This window comes from Xyrauchen texanus, chromosome 12, assembly GCF_025860055.1.
Source record: "Xyrauchen texanus isolate HMW12.3.18 chromosome 12, RBS_HiC_50CHRs, whole genome shotgun sequence".
In the NCBI taxonomy this organism is placed as follows: Eukaryota; Metazoa; Chordata; class Actinopteri; order Cypriniformes; family Catostomidae; genus Xyrauchen; species Xyrauchen texanus.
The window spans coordinates 20,681,070-20,705,179 of NC_068287.1; the positions used below are offsets into that span (position 1 = coordinate 20,681,070).

Sequence of the window (24,110 nt, forward strand, 5' to 3'; positions counted from 1 at the left end):
AAAACAGAATGTAGAGTTGGTAGCCCCTGAAGTCGTAGGCGTAACCAGAAATGTGTCACTGTGTTTAAGCAAACAAACACACACACACATACACACGTGCACAGGCACACTCATCAGTCAACCGATATGCTTGAATGAGAATACTGTATCGACTACCGAGGTGGCTGGCATGACGAAAACAAAAAGACGGGTATGTATCCAATGTAATAGAAACTAAATAAGGCAGTTTCACACGACACACGACCTGACAACTAAAATTGCGTGTGGCGTTTGTGCAGCCAAGACGCTCGCAATCCGGTTTCATCGTGGTTCAAAACTTCTGGAGAAACAAAAAATTCATACTAAAAATTGACATTTATTGTGAGTAATTCACCCACATCATCTCTCTCACAGTTTACTAAAAACAGCTAAATGAAATAAAAATACATAAAAATAGAATTAATATTGGATATTATGTATTTTTCAGATGTAATGTATCTACACATAGCCTAGATCTGTTGTCTCTTATTGTCCACGCAGTGTTGTCAGCTTGAACTGGGTAGGGTTGCACAAGCTGTGCATAAGGTCTCACTTAAGGTAACTAGCTACTAGTTAGTTTGTAATTAAGTGCTTAATTTGGTTGCACCACCTGTTCTTAAGGCAAGACTGAACTAGTAGGTCGTAAACTCTCTTGTTTAACACTTCTGTCGTAAAAGACAGAAGTGTTAAACAACTGTGAATTTCAGATTTTGTACAAACCTTGTTTGCTCTTGTTACTGTCAGCTGTAGGCTAATACATTATATCCCCAATGAAATGCAATACATAATTAAAAAAAAAGATTTCATTAACGTTAGGCTATATTTAGCCAATGTAAATAACTTTATTCAAAAACTGTATCTAAAATGAACGAGGGACAATACATAAAAAAATACTAATACAACAGGCTGGAAAAATTGACATTTATTCATTTGAATATCTATTATATATATTCGTATTCATGCTGAAAGAATACGTTTTTTATATAATGTTTTCTCCCTTGTAAACGAGTATAATACAGCATCATCATATAGGCTATGTAGAAAGAACTGAAGCCTGTCAACCAAAACATGAGCTCATTGATGTCTTTAAATGAGTCTGCTTTTTTATTCCATCCATTACTCCTGGTCAGAGGCATCAGTAAATATTTTGTTTATACCTGGGGTTACGTTACCTCACATAGGGTATTTAGTATAAATTTTGACTTAGTGCCCATTTTTGCCACAACTAGACTAAGTTGTAATCGTGCCCTTACTAAATATTTACTGCAGCCTTAGCCCGTGACTAACGAATGAATGGAATGAGATGGCAGCCAGATTAGAGTAGCCTACATCGATGAAATTAACATTGATAATGAAGATAATGAATAGCAAATTCGGCGACGTGGTTTATAAGACATACATCATCCTTTAGATATTTATGATGGGTCCGGGTATCGTTCGTTCATTTGTTTTTGCTTTCATAGCATGCATATAGACTATTAATTTTACAGGCTAACAAATACAGTGTTTGGAAAACTCTTATTTTGAAAAACAATGAATGCATATCCTGCCAATCAGATTTAGCCCCACCCACAGGGGAAAATCGGAATATCAAGTCGTTTTTCTGATTTCCGTGCAAGAACGGGAAAACCAAAAATCAAGTCATAATTTAGCTTTTTCGTTTTTCAGAAAAAACGAAAAAAGGAGTTGTTTTCTCGTTTTTTCGTTTTTATATATGAAAGCAAAAACAAATGAACGAACGATACCCGGACCATGATGATGTGGACATGCTCGTTTGTGGTTAAAAGAGAGGGAATAATGTGGATAACTGATTTGATATCGACTGATATCCAACATGAAACAGACCGAAACAGCGCACTCTCCCCAAGCCTCCAAGTGTGCGTTGCGTTATGTTTTTTTTACCACTGGATCAATGCAAAATGTAATAGGCGACAGCATACACATTTTTGTTGTCCTCTATGTGTAGGCTATGAAAGATATTTTAAATTAAATGTGTAATGTGTTAATATAACTTTTTAGATTGTACTTCTTTGTTTTGACAGTTCACGCAAGGCAGCAGCTTGAAATGATGTGCACGGTCCTGTTTACAAATTTGAAGGCCGCTGACTGGATTACAAAACTATAGGCCTACATAATTCTGTGCGGAGAAATAAATAAAGAACTTTACGGAGAGCTTACGACCTATTTTAAGGTCTGCCTTAAGAACAGGTGGTGCAACCGAATTAAGCACTGACTTAATTACAAACTAATTAGTAGTTACTAAGCCCTAAGGGCCCTGTGAGCTTTACGTCCTAATTTACGTGAGAATTTACGCACAGCTGGTGCAAATGGCCCTTACCAATTCCTCTCTCCCCTGTGACAGACACACGACCACGTCCCACTCCACATGAGAAGGAAATGTTTTGTTTATAATTTAATTATAAAATACATGTATTATTCATGACAGAGTTTGTGGATGAAGCTAAACTGTTACGACTTGAATTTAGTTTGTTTTGACGTTTTTATTTTAAATATTTATTTTGTTTTATTTTAAATGTAAACAATGTCACAACTCGAATATTGAATAGGGACCCCTAGTGTCGCTTCTTCGACACAATGACGAAGTGAGCGACAAACGGGCAATGTCTAGGTTAGGCCTACTATTGTAACCTCGTTCCCTGATGGAGGGAACGAGACGTTGTGTCCTCACGGCCACGACGCTGAACACTGTTCATATAGTTTTGACATATCTTTAAAATGTGTATTTTCCTTCCTGTATTACAAAATTTTAAGTGTTGACCTATAAACAACAGCCAAAAACATATACATATATATATATATATATATATATATATATATATATATATATATATATATATATATATATTCATTAAATAAAAATAAAAAAAATGGCGGACTGTGTAGATCACTCAGGGGAGGACCTATGCTAATATGGTGCAGTCCGTCACCAGTCGTGGGCGAGGCCTGATCTAACGTGACTTCACTTTAGAGCAGAAATGAAAACCATTCGTTTTGACACACTGTTTTTGATTATTAGAAATATAAGAAAGAGGAGTGGGTGGATGTTTAACATTGTAGGGTGGGTGTGTACACACACTGCCGACTCACATTTATGTAAAAAAAAAACATGTAAAAGTGAATTTTGCATAATAGGTCCCCTTTTAGATATTTCTTTTATTTTTCATCAAGTTAATGGTATGGTTAATAATTTTATAATTTTTGATATTTTACTTCTGTATGTGGAAATAACATGTTTTTATTTCAACATAATTGCTGAGACCATTTTTTAAACTTTTAGGACAGCCAAATGTCTATAGTTGATATATCAATAGTATATATATATATATATATATATATATATATATATATATATATATCAGGAATCTTTCTTATTATGGTCGGGGGCAGTGCGATTAATTGCGTTAATGTTTTAACATGTTTTTTTTTTTTTGTATATATATACACTCACCTAAAGGATTATTAGGAACACCATACTAATACTGTGTTTGACCCCCTTTCGCCTTGAGAACTGCCTTAATTCTACGTGGCATTGATTCAACAAGGTGCTGAAAGCATTCTTTAGAAATGTTGGCCCATATTGATAGGATAGCATCTTGCAGTTGATGGAGATTTGTGGGATGCACATCCAGGGCACGAAGCTCCCGTTCCACCACATCCCAAAGATGCTCTATTGGTGAGATCTGGTGACTGTGGGGGCCATTTTAGTACAGTGAACTCATTGTCATGTTCAAGAAACCAATTTGAAATGATTCAAGCTTTGTGACATGGTGCATTATCCTGCTGGAAGTAGTCATCAGAGGATGGGTACATGGTGGCCATAAAGGGATGGACATGGTCAGAAACAATGCTCAGGTAGGCCGTGGCATTTAAACGATGCCCAATTGGCACTAAGGGGCCTAAAGTGTGCCAAGAAAACATCCCCCACACCATTACACCACCACCACCAGCCTGCACAGTGGTAACAAGGCATGATGGATCCATGTTCTCATTCTGTTTATGCCAAATTCTGACTCTACCATCTGAATGTCTCAACAGAAATCGAGACTCATCAGACCAGGCAACATTTTTCCAGTCTTCAACTGTCCAATTTTGGTGAGCTCTTGCAAATTGTAGCCTCTTTTTCCTATTTGTAGTGGAGATGAGTGGTACCCGGTGGGGTCTTCTGCTGTTGTAGCCCATCCGCCTCAAGGTTGTGCGTGTTGTGGCTTCACAAATGCTTTGCTGCATACCTCGGTTGTAACGAGTGGTTATTTCAGGCAAAGTTGCTCTTCTATCAGCTTGAATCAGTCGGCCCATTCTCCTCTGACCTCTAGCATCAACAAGGCATTTTCAGCCCACAGGACTGCCGCATACTGGATGTTTTTCCCTTTTCACACCATTCTTTGTAAACCCTAGAAATGGTTGTGCGTGAAAATCCCAGTAACTGAGCAGATTGTGAAACACTCAGACCGGCCCGTCTGGCACCAACAACCATGCCACGCTCAAAATTGCTTAAATCACCTTTCTTTCCTATTCTGACATTCAGTTTGGAGTTCAGGAGATTGTCTTGACCAGGACCACACCCCTAAATGCATTGAAGAAACTGCCATGTGATTGGTTGATTAGATAATTGCATTAATGAGAAATGGAACAGGTGTTCCTAATAATCCTTTAGGTGAGTGTATATATATATATGGTAGCTCACAAAAGTGAGTACACCCCTCACATTTTTGTAAATCAATTATTATATCTTTTCATGTGACAACACTGAAGAAATTACACTTTGCTACAATGTAAAGTAGTGAGTGTACAGCTTGTATAACAGTGTAAACTCAACAAAAGTGAGTACACCCCTAAGTGAAAATGTCCAAATTGGGCCCAATTAGCCATTTTCCATCCCCTGTGTCATGTGACAAGGTTACAAGGTCTCAGGTGTGAATGGGGAGCAGGTTTGGTGTCACTCCCTCCTACTGGTCACTGGAAGTTCAACATGGCACCTCATGGCAAAGAACTCTCTGAGGATCTGAAAAAAGAATTGTTGCTCTACATAAAGATGACCTAGGCTATAAGAAGATTGCCAAGACCCTGACACAGAGCTGCAGCATGGTGACCAAGACCATACAGCGGTTTAACAGGACAGGTTCCACTCAGAACAGTCCTCGCCATGGTCGACCAAAGAAGTTGAGTGCACATGATCAGTAAGTGAAATTTCAGCTGTATGTGCAACGTGCAGTTTATACAGTGAAGGAAACACTTCAGTAGGAAGAACAACGCAAACATACGTTACATTCTTGCTTTCAAAAAAACTTGAAGGAGTGCAAATGCGATCTAAGGGATCTCAAGATGCATTTAAAGATTGATTATTAAACTATATTTAACTTGACACAGTGACCTAAACATTTTACTTTTATGATGCAACTCACCCGAGACGCTACACAAGCATGTCTGACGTAGGTGTAAATTGACGGGCTCTTAAACATCATAATAAATCTCCAATTGATTGACAAATTCACTTGTGAAATGGATTGCTGTGAACTGTGTGCCAATGATTGACCTATGATCAATAATATGGTAGTAAACAATACATTGTATTCTAAAGCCGCTTTTTGTATTGTCTTATCAATGATTAACTCTTGTGCTACAAGAATGTAATGCATTTTAATCTGAATATCATTTTTAAATATTTAAAGATAACTATGTATAATTATATATTGATATAAATATGTATAATCTTTATATATTGAATTATTTTTATATGAGGGGCTTTCTCAGCTAATATTTGTATATGCGATTAATCGTGCTAATTAATCGGGACACCATGTAATTAATTTGATTAAAAAAATATATCAATTGACAGCCCTACTATATATATATATATATATATATATATATATATATATATATATATATATATATATATATATACTTTTTAATTGGGTGTCCTAAAAGTAAAAAAAAAGAATCTAATTATGTTGAAGTTAAAGCATGTCTTCCAAGGATGGTGTAAATACAGGTTTTGTGAGATGTTCCAGGAATACACTTTGTTGTTACAATCTGATGGAAAAATTCTTGTATGCCACCAACTGCACAGGCTTATATGTACAGAAGCAATGACTGTGCAGAATACAAGTCACATTCATAAAACTTGCTTCTTTTCCAAAACACTTAAGTGCAAATTACTGTACTTATATTTAATTGTAATTTACAGCTTATAAACATAATTTTTTTTTTTACTTTTCACGTTTAAAAAGTGTTGTAAAAAGACTTCATCGGAAATCATATGGAAACAACTTTTCAGAACTTTTCACACTTAAAATTATGGATAATTTTAGTACCTAGTCACATATTATGACATTTTCCTGTATTTATCTAATAACCACCCTTCAAATTTGTAGACAGAAGTGTTAAACAACTGTGAATTTCAGTTTGATTTTGTTCAAACCTTGTTTGCTCTTGTAACTGTCAGCTGTAGGCTAATACATTATATCCCCAATGAAATGCAATACATAATAAAAAAAAAGATTTCATTAACGTTAGGCTATATTTAGCCTATGTAAATAACAATATTCAAATACTGTATCTAAAATGAATGAGGGAAAATACATAAAAAAATACTAATACAACAGGCTGGAAAAATTGACATTTATTCATTTGAATATCTATTATATATATTCGTATTCATGCTGAAAGAGTACGTTTTTTATATAATGTTTTCTCCCTTGTAAACGAGTATAATACAGCATCATCATATAGGCTATGTAGAAAGAACTGAAGCCTGTCAACCAAAACATGAGCTCATTGATGTCTTTAAATGAGTCTGCTTTTTTATTCCATCCATTACTCCTGGTCAGGGGCTTCAGTAAATATTTTGTTTATACCTGGGGTTACGTTCAACGTTTAATGGTTCAATGCTCACATATTTAGTAGTGTGTCAATTGTGACTTAGTGCCCATTTACACCACAACTAGACTAACTGTTTTTTAATATAGCTGGTGCAACCGACCTCGTCCATAATAGCTTGATGAATTAACTGTGTAACTTTTTAAATAGTCAGGGAAAAAAGCGTTATTGCTAAAGCAGACAGCAACTCTAAACAGATAAACAGCACATATTTATTATTCAAAGCATTGACGAGCTGCTTAAAATACATTATTTTACAGCATTTGTAAACCATTTACAACACTGAACCATGCATAATAAAATTTTGGGATATTTTGGGGAGTGACATTTTTGTTTATTATTTAATTATAGACTATAATATACATGCATTATTCATATTATTTGATGACAGAGTTTGTGTATGAAGCTAAACTTCATGTTGCAACTTGAATTTAGTTGGTTATGATGTTTTTATTTTAAATGTTTATTTGATTTTTATTTTAAACTACTGGGTAACTTATGTGCATCTTTTTTTAGCCTATATCTCTGACATATTTGAAGGACAAATCTGTTAAATGTATGACTCTATGGCATGGGGGGCATGATCATGTGTTGGTCTGCAGGAGAGGGAAAGCGGTAAGGCTCATCACCTTGGTCGTAATTGTCTCTAACACCTGTCTCTCGTTATAGTGACGGCGGAAGGAGACCTGAAAATGCCAGCACCAGGCCTTCATGGAGGTACGCCTGGAGCAGGAACAAGGCTTCCAACTCCTGCTACAGGCACAAGCAGAGGACTGGCATGTGCTCCAGAGCCTGATCGCCAGGGAGGGGCCTTGCGCTGTGACCTACCAGGAGCCTACACCACCGGTGATCCTAATGAAGATGGGGCCAAACGATTATCCGGAGGCCTTCCTAGACCTGTTCGAGAAGACAGCAGAGATATGAATCGATCGGTTGGCCGTGGCTCAATTTTACTCAATGCTGGACTTAACAAAGGGTTATTGGCAGATTCCTTTAACCCCAATATCCCGAGAAAAAAATGCTTTTTCCACACCGTTCGAATTACACGAATTTGTGATGCTTCCGTTCAGTTTGTTCAGAGCCCCAACCACGTTTCAGCGCCTTATGGACAAGACCCTCAGACCACACATGGCATATGCCGTCGCATATCTGGATGATATTATAATTTATAGTGATGACTGGCAGCGGCATATGCGACATCTGTGGTCTGTCCTGAAAGCGTTGCAACAGGCAGGACTCACGGCCAACCTGAAAAAGTGTGCAATTGGGTGGGTGGAAGTTAGATATCTGGGGTTCCACTTTGGTCATGGGCAGGTGCGTCCACAGGTTAAGAAAACCACAGCAATCGCAGGCTGCCCTGCGCCCAAGACAATAAAAGGGGCAAGGCAGTTTTGTAGGGATGGCTGGCTACTACCGAAGGTTTGTGCCTAGCTACTCAGATGTCACAAGCCCACTGACTGACCTTACTAAAAAGGGGGCACCCAATCCGGTCCAATGGACAGAGTCGTGCCAACTGACTTTCCAAAAGATAAAGTCTGCACTGTGTGGGGGCTGCTTTTACATGCACCTGACTTCTCTCTCCCCTTTATTTTGTAGGCTGAAGCATCTGACAGGGGTCTGGGAATGGTACTCTTGCAGGAGTTGGGAGGGGAGGAACGGACAGTGCTATTTATTTGTCGCAAGCTCTCCTTCAGGGAGACAAAGTATAGTACCATCTAGAAGGAGTGTCTTGCGATTAAATAGTTTTTTTTAAATAAATCTAAATTAAATTGAATTGAAAAATTAAAAACTAAGTAAAAATTAAAAACTAATTTAAAATGTAAAACATAATAGCCTTGTTTGTAATGACTAACACAGCTTTCACTTTCTTTAGTCTATGTTAAATACAAAAGAAAATGCAAAATATTTACTGTTGAGAATAAATCACATGCTTTTATTTCAACATAATTGCTGAGACCATTTTTTTACATTTTGGACAGCAAATTACTATAGTTGATATATCAATAGTTTATATATATGTCCTAAAAGTTTAAAAAATAATCTAATTATGTTGAAGTTAAAGCATGTTTTCCAAGGATGGTGGAAATACAGGTGTGGCAGCGGGGGCGTGGTCAAGCGCCCGTCCGGGAGAGAGAAGCGGTAAGGGCGCTCACACCTGGGCCAAATTATGTCTAACACCTGTCTCTAATTGCAGTAGAGTGAGGAGAGCGGTTAAAAATGCCAGCAGCCACAGAGGAGGGGAGAGAAACTGACAACGAACTCAGCGTTCGACTAGATGGAAATTGTGGATACTAAAAGATTGTGTGAACATTGTGGGCACTAAAAAAAAAGGGGAATTAAAAGACGCACCTTGCCTTGAAGTCTTGCTTCCTGTCGTCTTTGTTCTATCAGCGTTACAACAGGTTTTGTGAGATGTTCCAGGAATACACTTTGTTGTTACAATCTGATGGAAAAATACTTGTATGCCACCAACTGCACTGGCTTATATGTACAGAAGCAATGACTGTGCAGAATACAAGTCACATTCATAAAACTTGATTCTTTTCCAGAACGCTTAAGTGCAAATTACTGTACTTATTTTTTATTGTAATTTACAGCTTATAAACATAAATGTTTTAACTTTTCACGTTTAAAAGTGTTGTAAAAAGACTTCATAGGAAATCATATGGAAACAACTTTTCAGGACTTTTCACACTTAAAATTATGTAATCCTGGGTTATCTTGTTTTGTGTTTTACATTGTTCATGCCTTGTATAAACAAAGTATGAACAGTGTGAAATCTTTATGGTTGCCTAATGCCTACTTCATAATGCCAGTCATATCTCAGGAAGAATACTGTCCATGTAGCAACTCAGTTTGGCTACTTTTGCAGCCAAACTGAAGGAGCAGGTAATTGTACGAGAATGGTCTTGTAATTCTGTGCAGTAATATCCCAGGTTAGAAATAATCTTGTGTATTCCAGTTTCGAGGTTTCGCACTGTACATTTGTAAACCTTATACTGGTTAAGTATAATTGAGCCATGACAGCTGCCTGAGTCTAACTCACAGCTTTTAATATATTTAAAAAAATAAATAAAATAAATAACACCCCCTGGTAGCTTGGGTACCATAAGTGGCTGCTTATTCCACTTATAGCAAGAAATAGTCCTGTAACTTCCTGTCCCTTTCAAAATCACAAGTGTGCAACATTGCTTCAACCAAAGTGAACTTAGCCCAGGGTTTAAAAAAAAAAACTTTGAAAACAAAAACTTTTCCACAAAAAATGGGTTGTGCAACACTGATCACACTGTGAATTTGGTGACAGGAGGTCAAATGTTCTACTGCTAAAATCGGTTTGTGCTTACCAACATGCGGGGTGCTCGAAACGTCATTTACAAATTAAAATGCTTTTCCTGGTAGTTTTCCAGATGTATGTTTCCTTTTTTACTATTTTTGCAGATCAGTAGAGCCACAAGAAAGGTGAGCACATTGAAATTCATGCAACAATGTCTGATGGGGAAGGTGCTTGTCAATAATTCAGCACTATGAGGGGTCGATTTCAATATACTTAAACTTTTGGAAGCACCATGTCGATTACCCATGTGATTATGTTGTATGCAATCTCTTTTTGATGTTTTATGATTAAGGCATGTAAATAATCAATCAGACTATGCAATTTGTACAACTTTATTTTAATAGTAATACTAATCAGAAATTTTACAACTTACAAAAATTGCATTTTTTATGGTTCACATTTAAAAAGTGTGGTGAAAAGAGTTACTTAATTTACAAAAATTATTATAAAACAACAGTTTTTATTAAAATCACACATGTGAGATAAAACAAATGAGATAAAATATATTTTTGGAAAGAATATTCAGGAACATATACAGTATAGTAGCACAATATCATGACATGAAACTGGGACATGTCTATAAAGTGCGATGTTGCATACAAATTCTACCATTAAAATATTTGAGTTTATTGGGAGTTTTTTAGTAATGCACTTATTCTTAAATGCTGACAGTATAAAGAAATTCTACACAGTAATACATATAGTCAGAATAGCCTCATAGTCCAAGATAACAAGAAACAAATATTTCAAGTCAACTCCATTGTGTGTCAAGCAAAAATGGACAACGCAAATCCTTTTGATGTTTTATGATGGCAATTCTATAATCAGTATCATTAAGCAAATTGAAACATGTATTATTTGTCTAAGTTTCTATAGTCACAATTATAGTTATAAGATCTTTACTAAAAAATACCTGATTGATCTCAACCTTGATGAAAGATTTGAAGTGCTAGAAGTAACAAAAGGACAGTATTAAAACAGAAGGACTGTGATCCACTTATGATGGGCGCTTGGACTGTGCTGCTGGGTGCAGTTGCATTTGCAGTTGTGCTATTTGTGGCTTTTTGAGGGAAAGAACCAACCAGAGATTTTACAAATGCCACATAGCTGGAGGATTTAGTGAAGACCTGGATGTCTTGAGCACGGAGAGACCGGCTTACCACAGTGCTGTTACTGGACATTGTATTAGTGCTGCTGTTTGAAGTGCTACTCTGGATGGTCAGAACAGCAGCATGGACCCATGACAGACCTTGTTTACACATTAACGGACCACCTTGATCACCCTGAGAGAGAGAGAGAGAGAGAGAGAGATTCATAAAATTTGAACTACTTTATGAAAAGTGTCTTAAGTATATGAGAAAAAAGGTCTGTCACTGATTAACAAGTAAGTTATTTTAAATATAAATAGTCACAGAAGACTTCCCTAGTATTTGGCTGTTTATGGTAAGCATTTCTTGCAAAAATAATGTAAATGGTTTTCTAATGAACTTGCCTCCTGTAAGTTCAAAGAACTTGTACAAATACTATTGTTTGAGGATGAGTTCCCACAATTCACTATAGCAGTTTGGAATTCCTGAAGAGCTTGATTAGCTATGAAAGAAGGACAACAATTACAAAGAATATATATGAGATAAATGATGAAATATCTAATAAACATTCTAAAAGTACTTACATTAACACACACTTACCTCCTCCTGCTCCTTTGCCCCAGCCTGCCACCCAACATGGAGTATCAGCACTGAAGGTACTATCTCCCTGGTCCACGCATATGGGCTGAATGAAATCTGACAGTTTTGGTGCACTGGCCAACTGCAAGACTGCAACATTGTCACCTGTGAAATTGCTGATTGTAATGTTTGCCACTTTTACAGCGAGCTCATTGGGGTTGGTGCCATTCCGATCCAGGATCACAGTCCAATCGGAGGCATTGGTAGATCTGGATAAGAAGCACTCAAATTAATCCAGTTTGATTTTTACAATTTTTGATGAATCTGAAAATGTTTTTATTGGGGGGTAATAATAAGGTGCTATTACCTGGAAAAGCAGCTGGCAGAGCTCATGACAAACCGTTCAGCAATCATTGCTCCTCCACAAACATGACTGCCGTTAAGCTGCAGACTGGCCATCCATGGCCATACACCTGAAGATGCAAGGGAGCTGTTTCCTCCCACACGAGTATTCAGTTTTGCACTTCCACACACTACAGCTAAAGAAACAGAGACAAAGAATGATGCATTCAGGTTCTCTTTGTTTCTTTGATTCCTTTGTTATGACTCTCTTAAAAAAAGAGTGATTGCATTTTGTATGGGTAGGACTTTTGTACAGACAGTCAGGTTCCATTACAGAGACAGTCATGTTCCAATAGCATTATGGTTCCATTAGGTTTATGCCAAAAACAATTCGGTATTTTCCCCCTTTAAATAAGGAAATACTAATGGTAAATAGTTTTTTCCTTGGATGTTTAGATATTTTGACTGCAAAACAAGACAAATATTCTGAGTAAAAAAATACTTTTTGCAGTGATTATTTTGATCACATCAATCCATTATAGCAGTAACTTAAAGGAACCTTACGTGCAATGGTTGTAGTAGCAGGAGCAGCAGTTGATGTAATGGCAGGCACATTAGCACAGCTTATGCTCAGATCACCGTCAGAACCAGTGGAGATGAATTTGATGAAGCCGGGCTGGTTATTTGGCTGGTTAATCTGTTGGGTGATCCACGTCTGATACTGAGACACTCTGGCATAGACACCAGGAAACCCAACTAAAGCACAATCACGGCCAAAGCTCACAACCCCAGACTGGATCCAGACTGAGCCCTGTTTGCTGACCATAGGTCCACCAGAGTCACCCTATAAGACAAAGAACAGGTTTTATTCTCAGATAATGACTGACAACATACCTGCCATTTAACGTCTTTGTATTTCACAGCTTTAATATATAATAAGGAATAATGAAGAAAAACAAAAATCTTGTTGTTGTGTATTTAAAATGTCCAATTTGTCTTCCCGTCTCAAATTCAGCATTTGAGTGCAATTACCTGACAGGAGTCTTTTCCCCCTTCTAGTAGTCCAGCACAGATCATGTTGTCTAAGATTTTGATTTCATAAAGGCACTTGCATTGCCTGTTTCCAACAATAAGCACTTGCACTTCCTGTAGCGGTTTTGATGAAGGCAGGGGAACTGAGACATACATTGAAAAATACTGTTTGTGTCAGCAACTGCAATAGTACAGTATAGAGAATGTGAAGCTACGACACGCCACGTTGCATGCTGGGGCGGTGCCACCATCTTAAGAGGATTGCGCTCTTCTAATGTTAATACAAATTATATTGAGAAGGGAAAAGAAAAAGAAAGTGGGCCCTACCGGGACAAACTGAATGCCAACGCCAAGCAATGTATTTGGAGAAATTAATCGCCATATGAGTTAGCAGCCTAAGAATGAATCTCAGATGCCAAAACACTACCTCCACTGACATACCCTGACATCCTGAACTACCTCGTTTTTGGACTAAGTGCGTAGACTCTGCATGAGTTTAAATGATACAAATCCCTGGAAGCTCACAAACAATTTTGCAGTGGCTGGGGGCAAGATCTGCTAAGCCACAAGCCGGCAAACTGTGAAAGCACTGTCATACTTGCAAAGGTAAGGTGTCACTCCTCAGTTTTGTCTTAATTATTGGCGGTTAAATTTGGGCTCAAATACCACAAATGTGCAGATCTAATAAAGAGAATCAGAGGGTTAAACGTTAATCTTACAACATGTGCATAAAAAGATCCTTTAGGTTTGTATGTAGGGCCCCTGCTGATACTCAACCCTTATTTAATTGTTACATAACATAACCCTAAATACATCTCTGTCGTTCAACAGGTCATGTTATTACGTAACAATGAGGTGAGTTCAAAGTTATTTACTACTTCTGATTAAAATGTTTAGGCTTGTGACCAAAGCTGTCATTTTTTTTTATTTAATACGCACTAGCAGAAAAGAAGCATGATCTTCCTAATATGGCGTCTACACTAAACAGTTACCCAGAATTTAACACAGCATGACGTCAACTTCACATTCTCTATATTATGTTTGTTTTGGAGAATTTGATTAAATTCTTACCACCGGTTTGAGTATCTCCCCATCCAGTGACCCAGCTCACAGTGCGGTTGAAGAATGTACTGTCTGCAGCTGCCAGGCAGACCGGTCTTATGAAGTTAGTAAAATTCACAGATGAAGACAGATGCAGGAGAGTGATGTCATTGTCATAAGAGATGGAACTGTAGTTTGGATGTATAATGATTTGTGAGACAGTTCTGGACACCTCGTTTGAATTTGTTCCTGACTGCGTCTGTCGCCCCAGGTACACAGTTAGGCCATCAGTTAAAGTACTGGAATTCAGTGAGAGAGAAAGTGTTAACCATCAGTATATTAATTGAGTGGAACGTGATGATTTATCTCTGGAAGGGTTGGTCTATGATCTACTGATGGTTATGTGGTGACCTTTTAAAGCAGTGAGCTGCTGTCAAGACCCATTCATTGTTGATGAGTGATCCACCACAGAAATGTTGACCATTCCTGTGAAGACTGACTTGCCATGGCCAAGAACCAACAGAAGCATTCTGTCCCCCTACTATCCTTGTGTTGAGAGGGGCTTTGCCACATTCTGATAAGGAGTAAAGAAAGAAAGCATGTTTTAGACAAACAACCAGTTATATCAAGAGTTTTGTCCATTTAAATTATGTTGTGAAAATCTGGTTACCTGCTAGTTGTGCTTCACATCCTAGAAAACAGTAAACATATTAAGTTTACATTTTATGCATTTGGCGAACACTTTTATCCAAAGTTCATTCAAGTTATACATTTTTATCAGTTTGTGTGTTCCTTGGAATCACACTAATAACATTGGCGTTGTTAACACCATGCTCTACCAGTTGAGCTATAGACCTTCATAGTAGTACTATATTTAATATTTGAAGGGAATGAAAATTAGGCTTTTGAGGGTTAGTCTTACACTCTCTTCAACGGTATGCATTGTGTAAAGGGTTTCCATCCTTTTTGACCAATGAATTTCCATTACTTTTTCATGAGTTGCTAAAAAAATGTAAAAAAGAATTTGCATTCAGACTGATTCACTAATGAACCATTCAGATTTGAGAACCATAACTTATCAAATATCAAGAAGAGCAATGTTTAGTTAATGAAATATTTTTAAATTAGATTTTCAAATGTTTAAATTCTCTTAAATTTCCAGGTTTTCCATGACCATGGGAACCCACAAAATATGTTATATTACCCTTACTTATTTGAATTTAAAGAAGCTTTTACAAGTAATTCAATTACTTTCATTTAGATCAAGTCAGTTTTATTCTACCAACTTAATTTAGTTGGCAACTGATATAACAAGTAAGCAGCACTCTCCTTATCCTCAAACTTAGCACAAGCGGTTATCTTCACCAAAATGGTAACCCTCAAAACTCCAGCATAACAGACACTCTTTTTAAATACCAATATAACAGAACATTAAACATGAATAAATCTCCTCCTATCCTCATCTTGATCAAAAATGCATTAAAAAACACTTAATTTCAACATTTGTTCACCTTATCCAGTAACATGCTGAAAAATGGATATTAGGGAATGGGGATACCACTTATTTTCTTTACAAACCGATACCAGTATTTTCAAGTCCTATATTGTTGATACCGATACCAATACCGATACTTCTGTTTTGGGTTTTTTATTATTAATTGGGATAAAATGGGTAATTTAAAATAATATTTTTAGTCATTATTCAAGTCATTATTATATATATATATTTTTTTGCCTAAACAGAAAATTATTAGACTTCTGTTTTGTTTACCTTTACAAAAAATAACAATTTCACTACAGTAATACAGTATAGTTTAACCATAGAATTTAGTTAAACCATAGTTACCACAGAATTAACCATGGTTACTACTACAATATTACTGTAGTATATCAATGGGTTCAATGGTATAGTAACTTCATGTTAAATATTATTGTTATTGAAGTTATTGTTGGTAACCAAATAATAAAAAATCCTAAGTTAAAAAATAAATACATTATTTTGAATCAATATTTTTGTGTGAGGATTGATATTTTTGATACATCATCAATATCGGAAGTGTCGATACCTTAGGATCGCCCAGCCCAGTTTTATCAATGCAACAAAAAGTTTTCATGTAATCCAAACTGAAACGGTTTTGAAGTAAACTTCAAATTTAATTGGATTGAAAAAAAAATGTTCTAGAATTGTGTTGTTTTAGTTCATTTTAATTAAGCTGAACAACCTGCAAAATTCCTTTTTTCTTTTCTTTTCTTTTTTTTTTGTGTAAAAACATTCCTTGATCAAATGTAATTTTAATCACTTAATCGTTTCAGTCATATGAATCCAAATCTAGTTTTGACAGGCCTACCTCTTAGAAGAGCGACTGTAAACACTGCACTCAGTAGTTGGAGCATAATTGTCATCTCCGAAACAGATCTCAGAGTGGCTCTTTCTCTGAAATAGCCCTGTTAACCTCTTTTCTTCACGCCTACATTCCTTGTATAAGCAAACAATCTTTTACCACATTTAACTGACACACCTCCATCTCCCTCTGTCTTAAACATTCTTCAATTTCCATTTGTGCTACTTATTTATATCCTGTTTATGGGCACAAAGAATTGAGCTGTCAGAATCATCAGGCTGCATGTCAGAAAACTTCTAGGTTACTGTTGTAACCTCCGTTCCCAGATGGAGGGAACGAGACATTGTGTCGATTGAAGTGATACTAGGGGTCTTTCTTGAAGGCCTCATTTACCTCTGAATTTGAAAAAGCATGGGAGCAGGCCACACCAGCCACAATCTTTTCTCTTTCTCTATGCTTCTCGCGTAGAGTGTAAAAGCGGCTGGGGCCATCTTAATATTATAATATGCAATCGGGTAGGGTGTTCTTTTCCAGCTCCAATTCTTTCAGGGGGAAAATCCCTGCAGAGACCACATCCTGCCCAGGCTGGGGGGAGGTAATTGTGGCAAATACGTCACATGGGTTTTCAAGCCACACATGCAAGTAGCGTGGTTGTAGATCCTACCTAGCGAGGGAGAAGTTACTAGAAACACAGACAAAGAGCGGCTCAGAACATCTAAAGCTCTGCGTGCGGTCTACATAGGTACGCAAAGCACGCACCGGACAGGCTTGCAGGTTCACCACCTGGTCCCTGAAGGCGGTCGTAGGAACCTTTGGCACGTAGCCCGGTCGTGGTCTTAGGACGACATTGGTGTCTGCTGGACCGAACTCCAGGCAAGTGTTGCTGACAGTGAATGCTTGCAGGTCCCCAACCCTGTTGATGAATGCGAGCGTGATCAGGAGGGCCGTCTTCAAGGAGAGGGCTCTAAGCTTGACTGATTCTAGTGGCTCGAAGGGGGGGTCTCTGAAGGCCTGAAAGGACCATGGTGAGATCTCATGAGGGGAACAGCCATGCCCAGCCTCCCTTCCAGCCTCTCCTGCAGGAATGAGAGCCCTGACCCAACTGTGCATCTCTGCGGGTCATCGGATCAGGCAGAACACCAATTTGCGAACAAGTGCCACTTCAGGGCAAGGTAGAGGGAGCTCTTGCTTGGTTGATCATGTCTACGACAGCAGGTGGTAGGCCACTTAGATCTTCCGCATCCCGTAGAACCGGGCCTTACACAGAGTCACCGTAGAGTGACTTGTTCCTCGTACTCCCTGACCTTGCACAGCACATGTGCAAGTAGGCTCACTGGGGGAAATGCGTACTTAAGCTGCCCCTGGGGCCAGCTGTGTGCCAGTCCGTCTATCCCAAAGGGAGCCTCTGCTAGGGAGTATCAGAGCGGGCAGTGGGAGGTCTCTTGGGAAGCAAACAGGTCTACCTGTGCTTTGCCGAACCACCCCCAAATTAGCTGAAACGCCTAGGGGGTGTAGCCTCCACTCTCCACTCAGAAGTAGCAGGAGAAACCTCCGCAGGGCAATAATTTATTTGGAGGCATCTGTGGTGACCTGCTGTAGGAGGACTCCTGTCTGCAGAAAACTAAGGGTTTGTCTAAGGGTTGGATGTCTGGCGAAAGAAAGAGGTGATGATCACACGATATGTGCCGCAGCGCCATGCCCATCTCGGGGCTCAAGTCTGAAGCTAGTGCTGAAGTGGTCTCATATGAATCAACCCGAGCGGCGCAGCCACCGCTGAGGATGTCATATGCCCCAGGAGCATCTGGAACCTCCGCAAATGGAACCGCTGTGACATGTCTGAGCAAACTTAGACAGTTCAGCACCGGCTGCATGCGCTCGTTTGTGAGGCATTCTGTCATTGAGACTGAGTCTAACTCCATGCCGAGAAAAGAGATGCTGTGAACCGGGGAGAGCTTGCTCTTTTCCCAGTCAACCTTAAGCCCTAGATGGCTGAGGTGCCTGAGCATCTGGTCCCTGTGGGCGCACAGAGACTCTCGAGAGTGAGCTAGAATCAGCCAGTCATCAAGGAAGTCGAGTACGCGGATGCCCACTTCCCTTAGTGGGGCAAGGGCGGCCTTTGCGACCTTCGTGAAGATGCGAGGGGACTGGGATGAGCCGAAGGTGAGGACCTGGTTCTAGTACGTCGGGCCGTCGGACATGAGCTGTAAGAAGGGTCTGCGGTGAGCTCTACGCTGGGGCTGAGAGCTGGGCCCAGGCTGAAGCGGAGCTGCCTGTTGTTTAGAAGGCACAGGGGGATGCCCTCAGTGAGCAGACGGAGCACGCCAGGCATGATGTGGGAGCTGGCCTCCGTCTGCATGCCCAATCCAATAGGAAGGAGGTGCGGCAACGTCGTGTTGTGTCGATGTAGTGACACTAGGGGTTCCCTGCAAAAATATCACAACTGGCTGAACTGGGTTAAGTGGAAATATATCACATGGTCTTTCTGAGTCTAATCAGAAGTATGTAATGTGGAGAGGTCCCACGGTTGGTCCTACCCTGGGGAGGAAGCTCTACGAGCATGGGGTCTTTGCCCAAGGAAAACGCTGTTTGCCAACCAGGAAACGTTTTTCAGCTGAGAATACATCACAATGGGTTCCCTATGGGGAACCAGCGCATGCGGAGCACCTGTCCCAACATGGGGTGTAGTTAGCACAAGTAATAGGCTGGCAGTGAGTTTCTCTGCAAACTCATCTACCGCAGGAATATGAGGAAATCAATCAGGGAACAAATTTTTGAACACTGCAGGGAATCAACAGCGCACATCTTCAGCTCGAGGGAGTTGAAAGGTGCTAGGCACAAGTGATATACCCTGCCGGTTGGTCCGGAATTATCCGTTTGTTCCTGCAAAGACACAGGATGAGACCAGCTCAAACTCTAGATTGTGAAACCTCGCAAAGGTGTTGGGTGTAGCCCAGCCTGCTGCTCTGCAAATGTCAGCTAGGGAGGTGCCACTGGTCAGAGCCCAGAAGGCCGCCATGCTCCTGGTGGAATGGGCTTGTAGTCCTGCAGGGGGCGGCATGTGCCGAGCCTGGTAGGCAACAGCTATGGCATTGATGATCAAGTGGCGATCCTCTGTTTGGAGACAGCGCTTCCTTTCCGCTGTCCACCAAAGCAGACAAAGAGCTGCTCAGAGATCCTAAAGCTCCAAGTTCCAAGATCCAAGTAGATGCGCAAAGCTTACCGGACACAGCAACACTAACGCTGGGTCTGCCTCCTCCTGGGGCAGTGCTTGCAGATTCACCACTTGGACCCTGAAAGGGGTTGTGGGAACCTTGGTCACATAGCCTGGTTGGGGTCTCAGGATCACGTGAGAGTAGCCTAGACCGAACTCCAGGCACGTTTTGCTGACAGAGAATGCTTGCTGGTCCCCAGATCGTTGTGATAGCCACACGATGTGTGCCGTGGCACCATGCCCATCTCGGGACTCGAACCGGAGCCAGTGCTGATATGCATCAACCCGAGCGTTTTGGCCACCACAAAGGACGCCATATGCCCCAGGAGCCTCTGAAATAGATTCAGTGGAACCGCGGTCTTCTGTCTGAATGCCTTCAGACAGGCCAGCACTGACTGGGGATGCTCGTTCATGAGGCACACCATCATCGAGACTGAGTCCAACTCCAAACTGAAAAAAGAGATGCTCTGAACCAGGAGGAGCTTGCCCTTTTCCCAGTTGACCCGAAGCCCTATCCGGCTGAGGTGCATGAGAACCAGGTCCCTGTGTGCACACAACACATCCCAAGAGTGAGCTAGGATTAGCCAGTCATCAAGGTAGCTGAGAATGGGGATGCCCACTTCCCTTAATGGGGCAAGGGCAGCAAGGGGACAAGAACAGGCCGAAAGGGAGGACTTTGTACTGGTACGTCTGACCCTCGAATGCAAACAGCAGAAAGGGTCTGCGTCAAGGTGGAATCGAGACTTGGAAGTACGCGTCCTTCAGGATTTACTGCCGCAATCCAATCTTGATGCCGGACGCTCGTTAGAATCTTGAACGGGAGTCTGTGTAAGGCCCGGTTCAGAACTTGCAAGTCCAAGATTGGTCACAACCCACCACCTTTTTCCGGTATAATGAAGTATGGGCTTTAGAACCCCTTCTTCATTTCGGCTGGCGGGACAGGCTCTATCACTTGCTTCTGTAGAAAGGTGGAGATTTCCGCACACAAGGTGGTGGCAGTATCGTCCTTCACCCTAGCCGAGTTGGACGGTCCGGGCCAACCATCGTGATGGGCTGGAAAGCGTGAGCCACGTGTCCAGACTCCAGGCCCATAGATAGGAGGACCGAGGGAGGGAGCCGCTGGGGTGGCTTGCTTTCTTACGAAAGTGATCCGTGACCACAACGTTGCCATGGTCATTGCCTCGCCATGAGGACGACACATCCACGAAAGATGTCTTGGCATGGGCAGTGCCCAGGCATGAAAGACAGCGATCATGGCCATCAGAAGGTGAGAGGTCTTGAAAAAGACGTTCCTATGTGTGCCGCTCTTTTAAGAATATATTCTCTTTTATGAGGGAAAAATGCTCTTTTGGAATATACTCTCTTTTAGATTTGCTGAAGTGCCCAGGGGCGATCTCTGCACTACACCAGTGCAGAGAGGGGAGAAAGCCGCTGTAACGCGCTGTAAGGATCCAGCAGAGGTGAGGGATAGAAATCGCTTGCTCGGCTTGAACCATCGACCGTTTGGCTCCAAACAGAAAATCTAATAAGCGGTATACACATCCACTCCTTTTGCACCCGTATGTCCAGGGGAGGGGCATGCAAATACCATTCGCCAAATCCCATTGGCCTTTTATCAAAGATCGGAGGTGTTTCCGGGCTCTCAAGAGTGACCCCTAGTGTCACAACATCGACACGACGTCGAGTGAGTGACAGATAGGGAACTTGCATTACCTTCAGTGGTGTAAGTTTATGTGAACTCTAGGAAGTACAAGTCATCGCTCCAACATACATGTTTGTCAATATTTCATATCAGCCATCTTTTCGGGGTGGAGAAAGAGCTTGCGTGCTCATGGTTGTGTGACTACATTGTCACCCTGGCAGAAAATTTCCAAACTGTACAAGTGTCAAGATTTAATTGGGGGATTTCACCTATAGAAATCTGTCAAAATAAATATATTTCTGATGGCTAATCGCCCTTATTTAAAGTCTATTATTTATCAAATGTAGAAAATTTTATATTTTACTTGCATGATTAGTTCTAAGTAATACATGGCACAAAATATAAAGGGGATAGTAAGGGGAGATGGTGGTTTTACAAGGGGAATGCTTTTTGGTATTTCTTGCAACAAGGGGATGACATCCCCTCACATCCCCCCTCAACTCGAGCCCTGCCTATAAACATGTGGAAAGGAGGCTGTGGAACTTCTGAACCGGAACAAATTTTTTTTGTTTTTGCTCAGAATGAACCAAAATGAAAAACATTTCATTTTTAGTCCCTTCTTCAAAGTTTAGGCCACTATTTACTTACATTGTATGGAGCTACAGAGCTGAGATATTCTTCTAAAAGTCTTTGTTTGTGTTCAGCAGAACAAAAATAAAGTCATACACATCTGGATGGCATGAGAGTGAGTAAATGATGAGAGAATTTTCATTTCTGGGTGAACTATCCATTTAAATTGACACTTAAAATTTTTAGGGCAGCACAAACTTAATTTAAGTAAAAAACAATTACAGTGTAGCAGCTACTGAGATACTTTTTAAATGAAATTGCAAATAGCATATGTTCATAATTATTGTAATTACTAACCTAAGATGAGATCTATTAGCATCTTTCAAATTGAGACAAAGGTCTGTCTTCTGTGGTATGAGTAAGAGAGAACAACACAGTGGATAAAGACCATAACTCTATGCAGTATGACTGGAACATCTCCACTGTATGAAACCCACACCTTAAAGGAATAATTTACCAAAATGTTTTAATTCAGGACATAACCCAGACCAGACTCAAACCCTGGGTCCCAATGAGCCACTACCCACTGCACCACAGCTCTGTCACTCCACAATGTAGGACTTCCTGACAGTTCATATGCCATTTGACAGGCTTAAAACTTTGTTCATTCCTCTAGATTAAAAAAAGCACTCTACTTCCATCTACAGGACAAACATTCCAACTGCATCTACCGGTATAGGAGCATGAACACAAATATAGAGGATTTACTATGAATGGGCATAAAATGTGCCCCTAAAAAACTTGCCTAGCCTAAAAAGCTTAGCCTAATATAAAAGAATTAACATAGTGCTGTTCACATTCATTTTAGATTGAGTTTTGTGTAAACTACCCCTAAACAACTGACTCATAACAGGGTTGGGAGGGTTACTTTTGAACTGTATTCCACTACAGATTACAGAATACATGCTGTAAAATGTAATTTGTAACATATTCCGTAATGGAATTACGTAAGGTCAGTAATATATTCTAAATACTTTGGATTACTTCTTTAGCACTGGTTGATTTTTTTTTTCACTTGTTTTGACTATAAAAAACTCTGCCAGTACAGTGAGACTAAATACACATGTTAAAAATAAATGCAAAAATATCTTATGCAGTGTTGTTTCTAAAACAAGATCAATCTAATTGATCTTGTTTTAAGGATTTTTAGATATTTTTACAGGAAAACAATACAAAAATGATTATCAAGAATACAATTTTTGCTCTAATATCAAAGGTTTTACTAGAAAAAAAACTATGATCTTACGTGAATTTTCTTGATAAAAAATATGATTGTGTCTGGTAACATGTGCATGTAACCATGAATTATGCTAGAGTAAAGCTGACAATTTACACAATGTTTATTTATATTTCTTCTGCTCCAAACTTATTTCAAACTTACTTATCTGTCACTCATATGAAGGTAACACATCATAAGAAAGTGTTTCACTGCTGTTCAAATGCACTTTGGATCACATAGTTTATATGTATAAATGTTTTACATCTGAAAGGACAATTGAAACAAATGACAATAAAATGAAAGTAATCTCTTCAGTAATCAAAATATTTTTGAATGTAACTTTATTCTAATTACCAATGATTTAAACTGTAACTGTAGTGGAATACAGTTACTTATATTTAGTATTTTAAATACGTAATCCCACTACATGTATTTGTCACGATTCCCTTGTTGTCTGCCCTGTGTTTCACTAGTCTTTGTCTCAAACTCCTATTCCCTTTGTAAAAAACTACACTTCCCATGATTCCCGGCCCTCATCACTGCCAGCCCTGTGTCATTGTGCTCACCTGATCGTCGTTTGTCATCATCATGTCTCCTGTGTATTTAAACCCTGCTGTTTCTCCATTCCCCTGTTGATTGTCGATGTATATGGATGCTTGTTTTCTTGTTTCTTTATGTTTATCCTGCCAGTTCCCATTGTATGTTTTCCGTGTTTTTGTTGTGTTTCCCCAT

General features: G+C 39.6%; 1 protein-coding gene and 1 long non-coding RNA gene across 2 annotated transcripts in view; one reads left to right on the forward strand and one right to left on the reverse strand.

Annotated features, from left to right (window-relative positions):
* The first annotated feature begins 101 nt into the window (after window positions 1-101).
* LOC127652515 (uncharacterized) lies at window positions 102-9,848 on the forward strand. The gene is made up of 3 exons (XR_007971735.1): window positions 102-190; window positions 4,936-5,216; window positions 7,588-9,848. It is a non-coding gene; the product is annotated as an uncharacterized LOC127652515 (long non-coding RNA).
* Window positions 9,849-10,641: 793 nt separating this feature from the next.
* Window positions 10,642-24,110, reverse strand: part of LOC127652300 (transmembrane protease serine 9-like) — a 28,198-nt gene continuing 14,729 nt past the window's right edge. Inside the window, exons 11-20 of the mRNA XM_052138440.1 lie at window positions 19,341-19,406; window positions 15,005-15,025; window positions 14,746-14,908; window positions 14,365-14,633; window positions 13,294-13,436; window positions 12,826-13,105; window positions 12,287-12,458; window positions 11,941-12,188; window positions 11,745-11,842; window positions 10,642-11,535 (exon numbers count right to left, since the gene is read on the reverse strand). Coding sequence (XP_051994400.1) covers window positions 11,176-11,535; window positions 11,745-11,842; window positions 11,941-12,188; window positions 12,287-12,458; window positions 12,826-13,105; window positions 13,294-13,436; window positions 14,365-14,633; window positions 14,746-14,908; window positions 15,005-15,025; window positions 19,341-19,406 — 1,820 coding nt within the window. The 3' untranslated portion in view covers window positions 10,642-11,175. The remainder of the gene's footprint in view (window positions 11,536-11,744; window positions 11,843-11,940; window positions 12,189-12,286; window positions 12,459-12,825; window positions 13,106-13,293; window positions 13,437-14,364; window positions 14,634-14,745; window positions 14,909-15,004; window positions 15,026-19,340; window positions 19,407-24,110) is intronic.